The 19,434-nt window shown below is 36.0% G+C and overlaps 1 protein-coding gene across 5 annotated transcripts in view; it reads left to right on the top strand.

Moving 5' to 3' along the window:
- The window catches only part of PHF20L1 (PHD finger protein 20 like 1), a 56,420-nt gene that overhangs the window by 7,562 nt on the left and 29,424 nt on the right, over nucleotides 1-19,434 (top strand). For 3 of the 5 annotated variants that reach the window (XM_053996866.1, XM_053996873.1, XM_053996892.1), the window contains 8 exons: nucleotides 718-889; nucleotides 1,025-1,109; nucleotides 1,876-1,964; nucleotides 4,459-4,521; nucleotides 8,126-8,333; nucleotides 8,977-9,108; nucleotides 13,927-14,009; nucleotides 17,744-17,996. In XM_053996866.1, coding sequence (XP_053852841.1) covers nucleotides 718-889; nucleotides 1,025-1,109; nucleotides 1,876-1,964; nucleotides 4,459-4,521; nucleotides 8,126-8,333; nucleotides 8,977-9,108; nucleotides 13,927-14,009; nucleotides 17,744-17,996 — 1,085 coding nt within the window. The remainder of the gene's footprint in view (nucleotides 1-717; nucleotides 890-1,024; nucleotides 1,110-1,875; nucleotides 1,965-4,458; nucleotides 4,522-8,125; nucleotides 8,334-8,976; nucleotides 9,109-13,926; nucleotides 14,010-17,743; nucleotides 17,997-19,434) is intronic. The other 2 variants (XM_053996883.1, XM_053996901.1) reach the window with 1 other exon arrangement.

Here is a 19,434-nt window from a genome sequence, read left to right on the forward strand (position 1 = left end):
TATACATCACTGCAGTTGAAGAATTAGGACAGGAGAAAAGAAGGAGCAAATTGAGATTGACATCTTTTGTTTTAATGTGCAGGTCCAGTTAGAAGCCTGTACTTCCTGATGACTTATATTCTAGTCAGAACATAGTGTTAGAGACTCCTTTAAGAGCATAATCAGTATTTTGGAGAGATTATATTCAAAATTGATGGTGTTGACAGGTTCCCTATATAGATCAGTTGCCTTTCTAGCTAAAGAATTTGCAGTAAGATTGGAAATTGGTTGCTCGTGCTCTGCTCTTTTACTATTGGTTCACAGTAGTACTTGGTTTGAAAAACAGGTTGTGAAAGTTAAAGGCAGCTGTCCTTTTCCTGTGGTCTTTTCCATACACGCTGTTGACTTTAGAGCAGCCTGAATATAAGTGCTGGTAAAAAAAAATCAGTGATGTAATTAACTTTCTTTTTTTTACGAGATTCTGTGCACTTTTGAATCTGTTTCACTACTTCTCTGAAGGGCAGAAGGAGCTGAATTCTGCCTGATTCCAATTTGCAATGTTGTTTATAGATTCTTGAACTAAATGTTATCCAGTTGTTTCAGTTACTTAGCCTTTTTCAGACTTAGAAAGTTTTCAGTACGAAGTGTTAATACAACTTTCTGGAAGGTCATATAGGCACTATTGTACTAAACCAAGAAAGAAACCTTTGAGACTTAGCAGTTTGTTTAACACTCCAGGTATCCATCTCGAATTGAGAAGATAGATTATGAAGAGGGGAAGATGTTGGTGCATTTTGAACGCTGGAGCCATCGCTACGATGAGTGGATTTACTGGGACAGCAACAGGTTGCGACCTTTGGAGCGACCAGCATTAAGGAAAGAGGGGCTGAAGGATGATGAAGAATTTGTTGTAAGTGGTACATTTATTTTATCTTAGACTTTTGTAAACTGCTCTACTTGTTTTCCTACATTAAAACTCTCTAGCACATAATCCTTAATTTTTAGGGGAAAAAAAAATATTAATTACTAAATTTGTTTAAAATAGGATTTTAAACCTGGAGAAGAAGTCCTAGCTCGTTGGACAGACTGTCGATATTACCCTGCAAAGATTGAAGCAATTAATAAAGAGGGTATGTATTGCAGTGTTCCATTGGTAAGGTCTGCTTGAAAATGCTGTGCTGTAGATTTAGTCTGCTTTAAAAAGTGATATGGTTATAAAGTTTTTCTCTCTGCCCCAATATTAAATGAAAATGTTTTTATGTATTTAATTTAGTAAAATGTTTGTCTTTTATCTGTATCAAATTTGAAAACTGAAATTCCTCCTAGAAGACAAAATGCTTTTTTAAATGTTTTTACTGTTTCAGTGATCAGAAGCTCCTGTGCAGAGTTTTAGGAGTATTTTGTACTGTTGTTGATTTCAGTTAATGTTCTATTTAAATTTTCACAAGTGTTTTAGTTCTCTTTATTGAAGAAAAACAATCAAAATAAGAAAATCAAGGAACACAGATTAAATACTTCACAATGGTGATATTTCTAATGAGCATAAGAAATCAACGTTTTCACTGTAGTTTAGAGCAAATGAGGACTTGGATGAAAGTTGAACTGTTTCCCTAGTGCAGCATCTTAAACATTACATTACTATTTCAATGAATTATGAGCAGAAGTGACTCAATAGTTTAAACATACTTGAAATTGCCCAGCTGGACAAAGAGTAATGGTATTAAAGCAGGGTTTCATTGAGGCCATGTTTTGTTTTTTTGTACCTCTCTTGCTCCTGACTGGTGGTAACACTTGATTGCTCTTGTCATACAAAGTAACATGCAAAACACAAAGCTTTCATAGTAACAAAGTGTGTTTGTTTCTTGAGTACTCATAATGATCATCAATCATTTCTAGGAACATTCACAGTGCAATTCTATGATGGTGTTATTCGATGTCTTAAAAGGATGCATATCAAATCTATGCCAGAGGATGCAAAAGGGCAGGTAAGAATACTTAAAGCAATTGCTTTGTTAGGTTTTGTGTAGTTGTTTCGGTTTTCATTGTTTGTTTGTTTGTTTTAATATCATGAGACCATAGAAGTGTCAGTAGCATACTAGATTTAGTTTAGTCTTTATTCTAGGCCCTGCACTGCCTTGCTTCACCTGTTTATGGATGATGCCTCAGAGTGTGCTGCTCAAGTGGCCTTGCTTCACTGAAATGTCTGGCTGCTGGACACTCCATTGCCAACTAATCTGTTCACAAAGCCTTGTCTTACAGAGTTTACAAAACCAGGGACATCCAATGACTTTTCTCTCTGGTATCTTTTCAGGAAAAAAGCTTTAGCTTGTCAGCAGTCTGTGCTGCTGTTGATTCTTTTCTTTTTTTTAATTTTATTTATTCCTCACTCTCTCCCCATGTCTTTTGTTTGCTACTATGAGAGCTTTTTGCCCACATGTTATTGCAAACATGACTTCGGGGTTTTTACCAGAAATCAGAACTTTCAGGCAATCAGATAAGTATTTTGTCTCTTATAACATCCAGTTACTGATAAAGAAGAGATGCTGAATAGGAGTTGAGGGAGATTATGAAGCAGAAGACATGATTTAGTCACTAGGCCTATCTTTACTTGTGAAAGGGAAATGTCATTGAAAACTCTTACATGCTTTCAGTACATATGCCATTGCATTTATCTTGCATGGTAACTGTGTTTTCATATTTAATGAGAAATTACTCCACTGAAACTATTTGAGACAAAATCCATGAAAACTAGTCTTTATTTGCTCTTAGTTTTCTTCAGAATACTCTTAACTTTGCAGACTTCAAATATTTCATAATTACCATTGTAGCCAGCCCTATTGTGACCAGAGCAGATGGATAATTGAATTGGCTTGAAAGCATCTCCACGTTCTGGCCTTCAGGGTAAAGGTAGCTGTATGGTAGGGTTGATCCACTATGCAAGGGACACTGGAACTTGGTGCAGACACCACTGCATTATTTAAAAGATGCTTCCTGGAGGAGATTAAACTGAAATCTATAGTCACACTAACCCTGGCTTCTTGCTGCAGTCTTACAGTAACTCCGTTGAACCAGTGTGTAGTATTTCAAGGAATACTGTCAGTATGACAGTAAGTTAGGAAGCTTGAGTGTTCCTTTTACTTACAAAAAGCAAAACTTGGGTAATGTGTTTGTGACTGAAAAGAAATAAGCCTTTTGTTACAGTGGAAAGAGCTCCCTGATTCTGTCCTGTGCTTTTTCTAGGGAGCAATGTTGTGTCTAATCTTGAGTTACTACTCTTTAGGCCATAGGCAATTTCAGCATAAAAATAAAACAGTAAATCCATTACTTCACAACCATTATGTTGTCCAGACTTGTTTGGTGGCAGTCCAGCTCATCTGTTATTTCTAATTTTTCTCAGTAGTTGAGAGTTATGGTGCCACTTATGCATCTTGGGGGTTGAATGTAGGCTGCTTCAGTGAAATCTTGAGAAGGAATTGGGGGCACAAATTTACACTTTGTGAGATGGATTTAGAATTTTTAAGTTGTCTGGATACAAGAGCAACTTGAACTCTGCTTTCTGTAATGGTGATTGATACTAATTGTAGCATTTAATCCTGAAAAATAAGAAATAAGCATGAAAGTTTGTAGCTTTCAAAGGCAAAGATATAATTTTTCTTGCAACTTCTTTTTCATATAATGCAATGGAAAAATGTTTGTTTTTCTAAGCGTTTTTGTGTTATTTCAGAATGAAAACATGAACTAAGATTTGGTTGAAAATCAGGTATCTGAGACTGAGCTTTGTTTAAGCCTCAAGCTCCCATTGATGTTTTTGTTCTTTTCCATTATTTATTTTGTAAGAAAATATTTACTAAAATCTATGTATAGGTTGCAAAAATGTCAAGACTGTAAACTGATTTGAAAAAATTAAGTAGAGTTGTCAGATGCAACACTTCATGCTTCATTTAAACTTATAACTTATATTTTATGTGTATCCAAACTAAAAAATACATTTCCTGAGAGGAGTGTAAGCTTAAGATACTTCAAGTTCTAGTACATCAATAAATCTAACAAATTTTAAGATCTTTGTGGAGGGTGTGTGCTAAGCATGCAGAATTCAAATTGCTTGGAGAGAGATAGAGATTAGTTAATACTTTGATTTGAGCTTAGTGTGACTTGAAGGAAGAGACTGTAAGTGCTGTAGCACTCAAACTATTTCTGAGTTGCAGCAGAAGTGTGTTCTAATAAAATTCAGTAATGAGGGTGGAAAGGCAAAATTTTTAAAGAGTGAAAAATATTTCTGTCTCAGTGCAATGACTCTTGAGGCTCAGCTGTGGTTCAGACAAGCACAAATTAATCAAAATCGCACAGGTCTGGGACTACTGTAGTACAGAGAGGGGAAAAAAGGGATATTGAGACTGCCCTTATGAGAGCACACATGAAGTATTTGGATAACTTACCTTTTCTGTTTCATGTTTTTTGTTTTATCTTCGATGTAATCAGGCGCGCGAGAGGGAGCAGATAGCGCCGGAGCTGAGATTAGTGACGGAAATCGAACCAAAAGAAGTGAGTTTTGAGGAGGGATTTGAAGGAGAGGGAGGGGACTTGGCACACAGGAAGAGGAAGCTGAGGAAAAAGCATGGATTTGCGAATGGGCCAGAGGAAAAAAGAAGATGTGACAGGAGACAATGTGAGCCAAGATGTAGGTGGGGCAGACTGTAGAATTGAAAGGTGAGGGTAAGGAATCCAGGCTTGATGTGGAATCAGCCAGTCAATAGATTCATGTTTTATGTATGTGTATGCATGGATGTGTGGGAGTTGGAAGTTATGGTGTGACAGAAGAGGAAAAAGCAGCTGAATCTTTAGAACTGTGGGGAAGCAAAAAGGTGGTGGTTGTAGGCAGGTGAAGGGAGAGCGATGTATGTGTGAATTCTGCTGCTGACGCAAGGATTGGATTTTGGAAATTATTCTTGTTTTGCCTTCCCATTGTTGCAGGATTATGGTTATACAAGGAATATTTTAAAATACAAGTTTTTTAGCCAATTGATGTGTAAGGCCGTTAAGTAATTTCTGCTGATGTATTTCTTGATCGTGCAATTTCCTGTGTTTTGATTTAGTGAATCTAATTAGCATAATGACAGTTTTCCTCAGTAGTCATAAAGTAATGCTTTGTTTTCTAACTGCTGTGGGTCATTACTATTCTCCTGTCAGTTTTCTCAGCTTACTTGAAAGCTGAATTTTAGTAAGAAAGAAAAAGAAGGAAATACACATTTTTGAATGTATTTTATTCTATATTTTTTGAAGTTACATATGTAAATGAGAAGCTCACTGAGGTGAGATACTGATGGAAGTGGGAAATCAGGCTGGATGGCGCAGAGTAGCTGGTTCAGAGTTACACAACTTCTTCCAATAGGGAGACAATGTCAGGAAATGAAAGAAAAGTAGGGAAAACTTCTCTTAGAAGGATTTTGCTTTTACTCTTAATTTCTAATGTGTTCATATTTGGGCCCTTGGCTTTGTATGATCTGGGAAATTTTCCTACTATTAAAATTTGTGACTAGTTTCTGTGATTCCTGTGATATTTAGTGTCCTGTTATTATGGTTGATAGAATAGATACCATACTATTACCTTGAGGCAGATTTCAGAATTTATCATGCTTTAGGATCTCACTATTATTCTTCAATTGTTTTGTTAATTTCTTGGTAAAAATTCTGAAAAAGACACAAATGTATTCTTTTGAAGGAGGAATTCCTGGGCTCTACAAAAGAAATATAGTCACATTACCATCTTAGATGCTAAATAATTCTCACATGTCAGGAGCTGTGCTGCTGAGCAATCACTCAGCAGTAATTCATGGTTAAAAAGCAGGCATTAACTGTGTCACTTTAGTGCGTGTGTGCTTATTCCAGAGCCAAAACAAAAATGGACCCACAGAGTTTCTGAACGATTCAGAATCACAAAGTTGTTTTAAGTTGGAAGGAATCTCTCATTTTAATTTTGACCATCCCAGCTGCTTCAGGTTCTCTTCACGGAGTTTAAATTTACATGTTAATCTAGGAAAAAAGTGTAACTGTCACCATAATGAATGTCTCTCTTCTCTGGTTTCTGAATGTTCAACCCTTGTTTGCTTCATCGTTATATGTCCTGCTGGTGTAAGCTCCATGTTGTAAGAATAGTATCCAAATAGTGAAATAAAATACAAAGAAAATCACAAAACTCCTTTCCGTGTTGCACCAGCTGCTTAGACCAGGATACTTGGTTCAGCATTGTCTTTTGAAGCTTATTATTTTCTGAATCAGGGTGCTTAGCTTGACTGAAAATTAGGATGCTCTTTAGAAGCTGTTTTGACACAGGCTGCACTACTTCCCCTTCCCACTTTTATCATAAGATCTAATCTCCAGCCATGTTACTGATCCTCTTCACCCTTAGCCAGGGTACAGTGTAAGACTTCTACTCTCAGGTCTCCTAATTCCTCGGCACCACAACTAGCTCAATCCTTTTTTTGTCCTGCTGGATGGGCAAGGCTCTGGATGGACTGGAGCTAATAGGTAGCTGGCCAAAAGAGAGGTGTGCTTTTGACTGACTATGCACCTGGCATTTAGACATGCTCGTTTGGGCTGGCATGTCACCATGTGGCCTCAGTAGTTGCCTGTTGTGTGAGCATTGCCAAAATGCTTCCAAACTTTGCTGCTGGCTAGTGTGAGTGTCTGCATCTTGCATTGACAGTGTGGACATGGAGCACTTTATCTTAGAGGAATCAAAACTGTTGTTGTTTCTAAGTACCTAAGTTGGTGCAAAGAAGAGACATGACCCTTGTAAAGCAGTGATTCAGAAGTATTGAACTACGGAGAAGGAAAAACATAATGCAAGGAGGAGTATGTATTGCACAAATATGCTGTATTTGTGTTATGATTTCCTCATGTGTCAAAGAAGGCAAAGAAACCCTCAACAGAACAGAAACTTGAAAGGCTTGTAATGTATAATGAGTGGGGAAACAGTTGCATTGGAACAAGATTTGTAAAATCAGTCTACTTTAGGTATCTCGTGTGATGACATAACAGCAAGGAGATATTCCAGAATAAAATAGTCTGTGTGCAGTTGGGGAAAAAAAAAGCACAATTTGTGAAGCACTCATGGGTAACTAGACAAAAAGTCTTTTTCATTTTTTTTTTTGTGTGTGGTAGTACTTGTAATTCAGAGCACTCAGATGCTTCATTCTGACTGGTTGATCATTTCTACTGCCTTTTATATTGCACATAACTTCTCCATGGAGGAATTCTGTACCTCAGTGTTATAGAAAATTTAAAAAATACTTTAGTCAAAAGGATCAAGTTACAATGTTTGCAGTCAGATTGATCCCTAACATTCAGGAGACATATGGCTGTAGTCTCAATGCTCTAAACTAGTGGTAAGAGCTTGGCTCAGCCTAGGAAGCTCTCTCCATTTGCTTGTAGGGTGGCTTGACTTGGTCTAAGTGCCAAAAAGTAGATGAGAGTGGGATGTATTGTTTACCCTTTGAATGTTTCCGTATGGTACAAGTAAGCAATTATGCAAAATGACGCTTAATTACCTTAAATACAGATTGTGAAATTCAAACATTTTATAGAGTACTTAATTGAAGTTAGTGAGTGAAACCTGTAACATGTAATACAAAAAGAGTAAAAGAGTCTGTAGCTGCTCTAGAAACAAAGGTGTAATGAGGTAGGAGTTATCCCTGGTTTATCAATTTAGTTCAGGAGGAATTCCATGCAGCTGGACACTGCTTTGAGCCGACTGTAGCTTTGCATAATAGGTCAACAACTATGGAATTGTGTGTTTCAGAGCCAGAAGGGTAAGAAAAATGTCAATCTTCTGGGATTGGGAGCTCTTGGGTTTCTAAAGCAATGACACAAAAAGTAATTTAACAGGGAATGTGTACAGCCAGAATTCTATATACAGTGGTTTCTTTGAAAGATGTTTTTTCTTTCTATCCATGTGACATACTGATAATACTTCAAGTTTATTTGGAAATTTGGGAAGGTCGATTTTACCACTCTTTCAGTAGAAACCATAAAAATAAATTAATTTCATTTGAACATTTCTAGATAAAGTTCACTGGGTTTATGCGTATTTTCTGTTTGAGTCTTAGGCACTTTATAATACTTACTCACCATTTTTTCCTTTTTGGAGGATTGGATAGCTTTGGTCAAAGCTGCTGCTGCAGCAGCAGCCAAGAACAAAGCAGGAAGTAAACCTAGAACCAGTGCAAACAGCAATAAAGATAAAGAGGACAGAAAATGGCTAAAAGTCCCTTCAAAAAAGGAAGAAACCTCAACCTCTACAATCATGCAGGAAGTCCAAAAAAAGGAAGAGGAGCCTACATCTAGTGACACATTTGGTAAAAGCACATCCTCTAAAAACAAATTTTTTTTTTCTGTAGTGTTGAACTCCTGTTGCTAATTTTGCAGTTAAGTAATAATATTTCTAGAGGAAAATGTCACATTTGCTGTTATGATAACTTTCTGATACATAATGGTAATCAGTTCAGAAACTATTTTTATCAGATAAATTTAGTTCAGTCATTATTTACTGCTTGTGCTAAACTTCTGACTAGCTTTATCAAGAGCAAAACATGGCTTTTTATTAATGACTTCATTGTAAAGTTTGGTTGATATTCCTGCATCTTTTCTTACCTGTGAGATAATCCCTGATTGTGTTTTATGACAAAAAGAATTCTAATATCCATGATATATCCATATTCAAGGGTGTTTGAAACTGTATCTAAGTTGATAAGATTTGTTCATTTTAAGTCTTTAATGTTTATTTCTCATAACATTCAGTAAAAATTACAAATTTTGAGGTAATCTTCATTTATTGTTTCAGTATGTAATTCTAGATCTTCAGAATGTATAGTTTTCCTTTTTTATAAGCATTTGAAGTTTCTTTACTACAGTATTCTATTAGCAGTTTTGAAATATTTAAATATTTTGAATGTTATGCATTTATGAAATGTGAGTTAATGAGGTTTTTCTTGTGTTTAGAAGTAGGATTTCCTGTAGTGGATGTTCCAAAGATGGCCTTTGTACAGGCAGAGAGCACGTTATCACACAAGAGGAAAAGTAATCTAGGCAACTCATTTCAGGCAAAGAGAGCTCGCCTAAACAAGATCACTGGTAAAAGACTTTTTTTGTTGTTGACTTTGTTCCTTTTTCATGCAGTGAAATATTCATGCTTGTAAAGAAGGTGCTGAAGTAGATTGCATAGAAGCACATTCATGAGGCAGATGGTCACTGCTGTCTGTACTTGTTTAGAATTTTAAAGGAATTCATAAACGGTAAAATCTACCTAGTTGATAAATTGGTCACAGACTGTACTTGGTCTTTTTAGTTTTTTAGTATAGTAGCCCTCCTGAATTGATGAATTTCTTGAGCATATTTTACCTCAAGATGTACAGTTTTTTCCATTATTGGGTGAATTCGGGTTTATACAACTTCTTAATAATGTGATGAATTGTATATTACTGTAAATTAAAGCTGTGGTTAGCTGTGGAGAAACAGAAAATATTTTTTCCTGAAGTAAAATTCTTGCTTGGAAATAAACATCCCTACAAATTGAAGCTATAAAGATCTGATTTTTTTCAATGTCTAAGCATTCATTCTATATCTTTATTGCTCAAAGATATTAATGGAAAACAGGGATGTTAGTACAGAATACACTCTATACAACAGGAAATGAAATAATTTCTCTTTAAAAGCTGAAAAATGCATTTATTCCAGAATTTAGTAGAAATTTACTTACCTGTGAAAAAATTATTTCAAATTATAGTCCTCCAAATAAGAAAGTTGTGTTGATAGCTTTGATCCTGTTAGTATTTAGGACAAAGTCTTATGTTTGTACCTGTGCTCAGAAAGTATCAGGTGCATTTCAAAAGCTGGGTTGAAAAAAGTTGTGAAGTCCCTCCCTTAACAGAGGAACCCTTGGACACACTGTAAGATAGAAATTAATTCCACTCATTATTCTAGTCAATAGTATTTCGTGTGAAGGCTGGTAAACTTTTCTGTGCTACAAATTGAGAGGGGCTTTTTTTCTTGGGATTTTTTTTTGAAAGTAGATAAAAATTCTTGTTTCTGTAAAGCAAAAATAACCAAATTTGCTAAACTGCATAGTGAGAGGTTTTTTTCGTACTTGTTTTGGCTTACCCAGTCTTTCATTGCTCTGCAGTGGAGGATGTTTAGTCAGTTTTCTTATGAGAATGGTTCTGTTTCAGTCTCTCAACCAGAAAAATAAAATGCTATGAATCATGAAATAGTTTGGGTTGGAAAGGACCTTAAAGTTCACCTGCTTCAAACCTTGCTGCCATGAGCAGGGACACTTTCCACTAGACCTGGTTGCTCAAAGCCTCATCCAGCCTGGCCTTGCACACTTCCAGGGATGGGGCATCCACAGCTTCTATGGGCAACCTGTGCCTCACCACCCTCATAGGAAAGAATTTCCTCCTCCTATCTAATCTAAACATACTCTCTTTAGGTTTGAATCTATTCCCTTTTGTCCTATCACAACATGCCCCTCTAAAATGTCCTTCTCCAGCTCTCTTGTAGACCCCCTTTAGGCTATAAGGTCTCCCTGGAGCCTTCTGTTTTCCAAGCTGTATAATCCCAATTCTTTCAGCCTTTGCTCACAGAAGAGGTGCTCCCAGCCCTCTGACACCTCTGGGTCCCTCCCCTGGACTCACTCCAGCAGGTCCATGTCCTTCCTGTGCTGGGACCCATGAGCTGGACACAGCAGTGCAGGTGGGGTCTGAGCAGAGCAGAGGGGCAGAATCACCTCCCTGATCCTGCTGCCCACAGGGCTTTTGATGCAGCCCAGGAGAGTGTTGGCAGCTCATGTCCAGCTCTTTCATCCACTGTTCAGCTTTTCATCTAAGAAAGGATGAAAAGGATCTGTTCTTTTCATACAAAGAAAGCAGTCTTTAGAAAAAAACCCATCTTCTGCCTCCAGGATTGCCATTCCTGGAAGGGTCCTTCTTTGGTTCCAAGTTTTGTTAATGGATGTCAAATTTATCAGCCTCATTTCTCTTCTCCTTTCCCATGCTATGTACATTTTCAGTTAAGTTCCAATTTAATTGCTGCCATGAGCAGTGGTAGTATAAGATGTAGAGACTAGAGCTGTGTACTGACAGAGCTCTGTTAATTTCTTTCCAATAGCAGTTAGTAGCAACAGATACCAAAACCGGCTGAAAAAACTTTACCTTTAGAAATTGTATTGCCTGTGCTTGTGGATAGATTCTTACTACCTTAGGAGCATTATGAGAATCATAGTAGTGACACAGGTTCATACAGACTGAACTGAACCATCAAACCATGATTTTGCAGCCATTGACTGTGTTTCCATTTTAAAAAGTGTGTCTGTCTCCAAAAGACATACCTGGCTAGCAGAGGATGTGTTACCTTTCAGTGAAAGTGTACTAATCCTTTAACTATGAGAAGAAATTTGTCTTGCCTTGTAGATAACTTTGTGTATCTGTTCTCAAATTAACACACTTCTGCAGTTCATACCATAATAAGTCTTTTATAACAGTACATTTTGAAAATGTGACTGCTAATGATCAAACTTTTTCTTGTCACATGTTTATTTCCTATGTGTTAAATGCTTGTATATACGATATATTGTATATCAGTATACACTTGCATTGTGACATTTTTGTCTCCAGCACAGGCTTTTAGATTTGAATGAAGGTTGGGAACCATGCTGGTGTACCCACTGGAGTGGCTACAGATTAATAAAAGAATTGTAACTGTTAGGAAAACATTTACCACCTTTTATGGCTGTATTGGGGAAATAGTGTAAGACACTATTTCAGGAAGCTGTATGTTCCCTGGTTTTCAGTTCAGCATTTGATGGAGAAGGGTTTTCTTGTCTGCCACAAGGCTCACAGCTGCATCAGGTGTTCTTTCTCACCATTCAACAAAATAAAGTTGTTTCCTTTGCCCTTTCTTTTGCTACTATCACTGGTAGCAATTACATTTCCCAAAGGTGAAGAATATCTCCTGCTAAGCACATACTAATGTCGTCTTCCAATCAGTTTTTGCCTCTGTTGGAATGCTTGCTTCTATGTCTTCTCGTTCTGTGCTGGTACCTAAAACCAGATAACGGTTGCAGTGAGCTTGCAGAACAACATACTCCTGATTCACTGTGCCACTCCCTGCTTTTGCTTTGTTAGGTGCTCTTACAGACAGGGTGGTGAACCTGTAGTCCTGATGTGCAGTAGCTTGTGAAGATGCTTTGTCCTACAGGCATGGTGCCTGCTTAGAAAAATACTTCATGATGTAGAGAAAAATGAAATCATAAGGATTATATATTGACAGATCTGAATCTAGATGGATTTAATAGTTTGAATTTCTGTGCAGGGATCATCTAGCTAAAACTAAAAATCAGAGAATCTGAGAATCACAGAATGGTCTGGCTTGGAAGAGAACTTAAAGGTCATCTAATTACAACATTATCCACTAGACCAGCTTTCTCTAAGGCCCATCCAGACTGGCCTTGAACTCCCCTAGGGATGGGACACTCTTCTCTGGGCAACCTATGGCTTACAGAACCACAAACTCTTCCTCACAAACTGTAGTTTGGTTTTTTTTGGTGGTTTTTTTTTTTTTTGGTTTTTTTTTTTTTTGTATTCAAAACTCAACTTCACTTGACTTTGAAAATTATTTTACACTTTTTGATACAAATGCATGATTGCAAAGATAAAGAATGCTGCAATTTTTGCAGCTTGATATAAATGGGATAATTTAAGTTTAAAATGTTTATTTAAGTCTGTAAAACCTAAATCTTTTATTTAGTATAATGCAGAATTAAAATCTTACCTGATAATTTAGATTTATCTAATAGGACTAAGTAAGTTTCTGCTTTTCAGTTAACCTAAAATAAAGCATAACTTAATCTAACATAAAAAGTAAATGAGATAAAACACTTGGTGTTTACTGTTGAATGCTGAAATTTTTTTGTTTTGCTTTAATGTCTTGAACAGTTCCTGAGAGCCCACATTTCACTAATTTATAATTCCATGGACATTGTGAACCTTAAATTAATTTTGGCCATATCTAATTTTTTATGGAATGCAATAGCAATTCCCTCTGAATTTGTGAAGTTAATGTGGAGGACTTGAACTCCTCACTCCTAATATTGACATTCCCAGAGATAATATTAGAAATTTTTATTCAGATTTGTTTTTTAGGTTTTATCAGTTCTGTATTTTCTTAATGGTGTAGAACTTCTGTCTCTGCACTGTTAGGCAGTTAAAGTTATTGTGCGAGGCACAACTGAAGCTATTGCCATATTTCGCTGACAGAAAGATTTCTTGTATTTATATTCCCTTTTACAGATTTTTTGTAGTAGTGATATTTTACATAACTTGGTGAATGAATTTACATATTCTAATATATTATTTGCTCCCAATATGGTCATCTTATGGAAGTAATTTGGGAGCTCCACTGCTGAGAATATTTGTTAGGAAATTAAATCCCTTTTTGTATTATCTCTAAGAAAGGTTTGCATGTGTTATAATTAAGAAGTAGTAATACAAATTCTGATGTGAATTTCTCATAGACTGGAAAGGGGAGAGAGAGAAGTTTTGTAAATAATTCTGATTTCAAAATTTACTTATGTGTCACAGATTTGGGTTTAAAGCTCAAGTGCTTGGGCTTTGGAAGAATGGCATAGCTTTATTTTAGAATTGATAATTTTATTTTCTTCTTGTCAGTAAATATGCCAAAGAAATGCTTCCTGTGTAAGCATGCCATTGTTGGGATGTCCTTTAACTTTTTGCTTTTTCTAATTTAAAGTGTTCAGCTTTGTGTGGAGCCATTTCAGAAAGATTCAGTTGTAAATTTGTGCAGTTCATATTTCTAGTCTCAATATTTTACATCTTTCTCTATGAATTATTGTTGCAAGGTACTTCTAACTAAAATATCTGCAACTTTTCTCCTAAGGTTTATTGGCATCCAAAGCTGTTGTTGCAGATGGTGCTGAAAAAAAGGAAGGCAACAAAGAAACAGCTCCAGTCCTGGAGCAGGTATGAAATGGTAGAGTTTGATTCTTTTGCAAAGTTCCCACTGGAGTGTGCCATGGAGATGTAGTACCTACAACATTAAAATTTTCCCCTTCAGATATAACAGGGAACTGAAAATTTATCTTATGTTTACATTTCTGGCAGAGCCAGAAGTATGGAATTTGTCTCTAAACACAGTGTTGACTTGAATTTCAATAATGAGCTTTTGTGTTAGAAAACTTAACAGAAAACAAAATAGTCTCAGTGCAACAAATATGAGGAGACCAGTGTCCCAAGGTCCAGTTTTATAGCTGGAATTATGACTGGCTTAGAAACAGGCCCTCACACAAATTTGATTTGTGTTTGAAACAGGGTTTTTGACATCACTTAGAACTTCTTTTGAAAGAAGTTTCTTTTCTATTGTAAGAATTTGGTGTTGTAGGCTTGTATGTGTTTTATGAACTGCTCAATGAGCCATACATTTTGCAAGAGTGTGTATTTTAATAAATACAAAAAAGAAACTTTTAAATAATGTTAAGGATCTGATTTTTAAACCTGCATATTGGCAGGATCTGGAGGCTGCCATTTTGTCTTTGGCTTATTGCACTGTGTTCAGGCATTGCTTGACTCCGAGTTGTGCATTATCTTGCATTTTAAAAGGGCTGAATGCCTAAGCATGGTAAAGCAAGCTAAGGATGAACAGTAGTCTTGATTCAGGACATCTTTGTTTTCCAATTATTTAAATCAGAGCCTTAATGTATCTTTAATACAGCTTTTTTGTATGCATTTTCATTCTTTAACAGCAGCATTTGAACAAAGTAGCCTTGCTGCCTGCAATTCTTTAACAAGCACTTCTGTTCTTTAGCCCCGGCACACTCTATGAACAGTCCCTACCCCAAACCTGATTTGATATTTTGGTTGTACTGGTTCTTTAGAGCTGATATATAATTGCATTACTCTGGTTTTTCCATTGATGCTGCATTGGATGAGAGTCAATGGAACCTGATTTTCTGTTTTTGATGCTGTCACTGTCAGGGCTGGTGGAGCCACTGCAGTGCCAATGCATTGACCGATATTTTGCATAAAGGTTTACAGTGTACTGACATGACATTCCATTTCTCAAATTTTTGCATATTAAAGATGCTATGATTTTCTTGCTACTGTGTGTGATATTTTCAATGTGCAAAAAACTGTGAAATGGCTTACAGCATGTTGTTTTTGGGAGAATCATTACAATGTAAATCTTGCCATGCAGAATCCCATTGCGCTGAATGGGACTTTGTGGTTTACATAGACTGTGTATGCAACAGTATAAACTGCAGTGCATATTTACTATAACCTTTTTGTTATTTCTCAGACTTAGTAACTCGGCTGTTACTGTTTTATTGATCAGATATAAAAAACAAGATGTCTCTGTCATTGTTTACATGCTAATGGTCTGGAAAAACCTCATTTTTTGGAAATAATAGTTAAGCTCTTTTAAAGAGGCATCTAAAATCCCAAATTGCCCTGTTCTTTTGTGTATAACTAAAACCAGAAACCTCACAAACATTTAAATAATTAACTGTGGGGAGGAAGTTTTTTGAGCTTAAAGCTTTTTTCACTGAGTTCCTGTACAAATTGAAATTAAAATGGCCGAGTTATAAACCTCCCCAAAAGGTTTTCCAAGCGAAGCTGACATTCCTTAGAGGTTTTGTCTGCTACTGCTAAAAAATTGAATGGATAAAATATCTTGTAGGTATTTTTAATAATGTAATTCAGAATACGGTAGAAACATTCAGGCCAATAGCTGAAAACTGACTCTGTTGATGCAAGTTTTTGTTTATATTTATACATTTTTAGTTTACAGTTGTCTTAAACCCAAAACCTCAGACAATTAGTGGCAGATACAGTAGTTTATTTAATTGTATTAGGGTATGTCATGTTATATTTCCTTTTGACCAAGACCTGAGTAGATGGATAACATTAATTCATTAAGGTTTTTAATGTTAATTTGTCCTGTTAAGAGGTTAAGCACCTTATCAAAATCTTAATTTAATTTTTTTAATCTTGTTTAAATAACTTTGTAATTTGAAAGTAATGGATGCTGTAGTATGTCTTTCACATCTGTGAAGATGAACAATAAAATTGTTTATTTACAAGTTACGACTCTAATTAATTTCTGGTAATACCTCTCATAACCAGCGTAGGTATACTCTACAGTTCATGGAATATTTTATTTAAATGAATAAACTGCACTTAATATGTGTGTAATGGAATTATGCAAGGTAGAACTGATGTCTGCTGAATGGGATGTTTTGCACCGGATCTTTACCTCCCAGCAAGCTGTTCATGTAGCATTCAGGGGCACCCTTTTACAGACATAGAATGTGCACTTGTGGGGTTTTGTTTTCCTTTTATTTGTTTTTCCTCCATTGGAACATGGAAAGTTCTAGTGGAAAATAAAACTGCAATTCATAACAAAACTCAATAATACCCTCAACTCACCAGGAATGCAATGTTTCTAGTTTGGATAAAGTGGTGCACACATTCTAGAAATACCTCTCTGCTTTGTTAGCTATGGTTTTATTAGATGGTACTATGCTGTATGATGTAACTGGGATGAGAAGGGAGACAGGCCTAAGAAATTATATTCAGATATTGTAGTTTGCCCTTATTAGGCAAGTTGTAACACATGCACAGTTTTGGTAATGTAGGAGGAACTTCCAGTGAAAACTTTAAAGTGCTAATGTCTGTCAATGCATACTAATGGTCTAAAAATAGTACTGTTTGTGTTAAGAAGGATGAAAATTGAGGAATTTGGAAAGATGCATTATATATTGATTTACTTTCCTTCAAAAACTATTTTAACTCTTCATCTGCCAGTTTCCCCCTGACAGTTATCAATCTATTTAACCCTGTGGTGCTAGAAGTTGTGATTTCTTCATGTTTGCACAAACATATAATGTGGTGAAATCCAGACTCCCAGCACTGAAAGGGGTTGTGCGAAAGTGTGCTCAGTATTGGAAGCTTCTCATTGTTTCAGACATTCCTTAAAGGAGCATTATCAACTTTTTCAGGTTCTCAAAAATACAAATTCTGTGTTAAATATAATTTTCCTGAGGAACTGCCCTTTTTTTTTTTTTTTTTTTTTTTTTCCCCTCTGGATGGGGAAATGACTGTGTAGGGAAAATCTTGGCAACATTCTTTAGAGCTGCAATGCTTCTGAGGAAGGATTGTTTGCACATAGCAGTGCCAGAGTTCAAGGAGTGTCTGGACAACACTTCCAGTCATGATTCAGCAGCAGGCAGCCCTGTGAGGAGCAGGGAGGGAGGACTTGAGGATCCTTCTGGGTCCCTTCCATCATGAAATGCTCTGCGATGGTGCATCAGTATGTGTGTTCTGGCTGGGAACACATGCTCTCCAGGTTCTGCTTGGAGACTGTACTGACAGTGAAGATGAAAGAGAAAACTAAAAATACTTTATTGCATTTTTAAATTGGGAATAGAGGAAAAATGTTTTATTTTCAGTTTTCTTGCAGGTATTTCAAATAGTAAGAATTGAGTATTCTGAATGCTGAAAAAAAAATTGGTAGTGCTCCTTTAAAAAAAGCAAAATTTAATGTGATGCATTTTAAATTGTTTTCATTTGTACATAAAATAATGTTGCTTTATTATGTGTTTGAGTACTAAAATTATTTTTAAAAAAATCAAAATAGAATAGAAGAACTACAACGAAGAAACTGAAATAAAAGTATCAATTTTTTATTATTTATTCAGGAGATTTCACCTAAACCACAAAGTCAGAAAAAAAATGAAGCTGATATTAGCAGTTCTGCCAACATTCAGAAACCTGCACTGTTATCCTCAACTTTGTCTTCAGGAAAGGCTCGCAGCAAGAAATGCAAACAAGAATCTGGAGATTCTTCTGGGTGTATAAAGCCCCCTAAATCACCACTTTCCCCAGAATTAATACAAGTCGAGGATTTGACGCTGGTCTCTCAGCTTCCTTCTTCTGTGATAAATAAAACTAGTGAGCACAGACATTTTAAAAAAAATACCGTAACTACTTCTAAGAGATATACAGAAATTTTCTTTGGTTGTAAATGGCTATTGCTTTTAAAAATGAACCTGCTTTAAATAAAATGTCCAAGTGGGAGAATTAGGGGTAGCTCACTATATGAAAAAGTCAAGTCACATAATAAGGCATTTGAATTACTCTATCAGAAATAATACATTTAAATAATATATTGATATTTATAGAGTCATGGCATTTAAGGGTTGGCTTTCCCTCTAGCTTAAATCTCCACACTAGCATTAACAGTGATATAGGAAAAATCAAACCTCCCTTCTGAAAAGGGCCTGATTCATTAAAAAGAAAAGACGTACACCTTGGTGTGGACCTTTCCTTCTCTGAGAAACTTCACCTTCAGCAGGCTGCTGTTCTGTACCTGTTGGCTGTGCCATTCGTCACCTTACGTGATATTTCCTCCAAACACAACGTGAAAGAGAAGATGGGTTCAAGATCTGTAGTGGAGAAATATTAAAAGTTGCGTTTCCTTGTCCCAGAAAAATCCCATGGGTGTTCAGCTTCTTAACGTGTAACTGATTTGCCAAGCACGAAAATACTGTTTATCAGAAGAATAGGGAAAGCTTTATGCTGCATACTTGAATATGCTATTTTTTGCAAATATTAAGGTATTTCTATGATTTTGTTTTTTGAGATTACATTAGGTTTTTAGTGTTGCTTAGTGCCAGATTCTTTGCCTAAAGAATATTAAATGATGAGGCCAAAGGTTAACATAAATGCAGGTTTCAGTAAGTCAAAAGCTACTTTTTTTTTTTTTTTCACTTTAGTATAGTGATTGAGGATGGAAGACTCAGCCTGTATCATGTGTTCCCCATAACCTTGATTTTGTATTTTCACTTATGAGCTAAGTTTCTTTTTAATCTTTGCTCATAGATAACTTTAAATGAGTGGGAGAGGGAGGAGTGCAAATTCAGCCTTCTTTATTCAGGACACATTGGTAAAAATTGTATTTTGTCCCCACAAAATGTTAGCAGTCATCCATATTGTAATGCGCCTTCCATCCCCACCCCTAGAGCAATGGTAAGTAGCTTTCCTGAAGCATGCTTTTATTTTGGATTAAGTTGGACTTCTCTGTAGCAATATTTTTAAAAACAGCTAATTTAAAACTTGGTTACTTAGTAGTTTAGATCTTGTTAGTGTTGTCCTTAATCTTTGGCTTCCAACTTTTTTCTGCCTCTAGTGGAAAGTTAGTTCTGCTGTGTCTTAATTTTTAAATCTGTATATCTGACTCTAAAAACTGCATACAAAAAGGAGAGAACAGTAATTTACAGTGTAATAGTAACTTAAATGTTTTTTTCTAAGGCAAAATTTTGTGGAACTGGGTAATATTGAAGAGAGTTAGGGGAATGTGTTTTTTTTGTTTTTAATGAATCAGGCCTAT

Source organism: Vidua macroura, chromosome 1 (genome assembly GCF_024509145.1).
Source record: "Vidua macroura isolate BioBank_ID:100142 chromosome 1, ASM2450914v1, whole genome shotgun sequence".
Taxonomy (NCBI): Eukaryota; Metazoa; Chordata; class Aves; order Passeriformes; family Viduidae; genus Vidua; species Vidua macroura.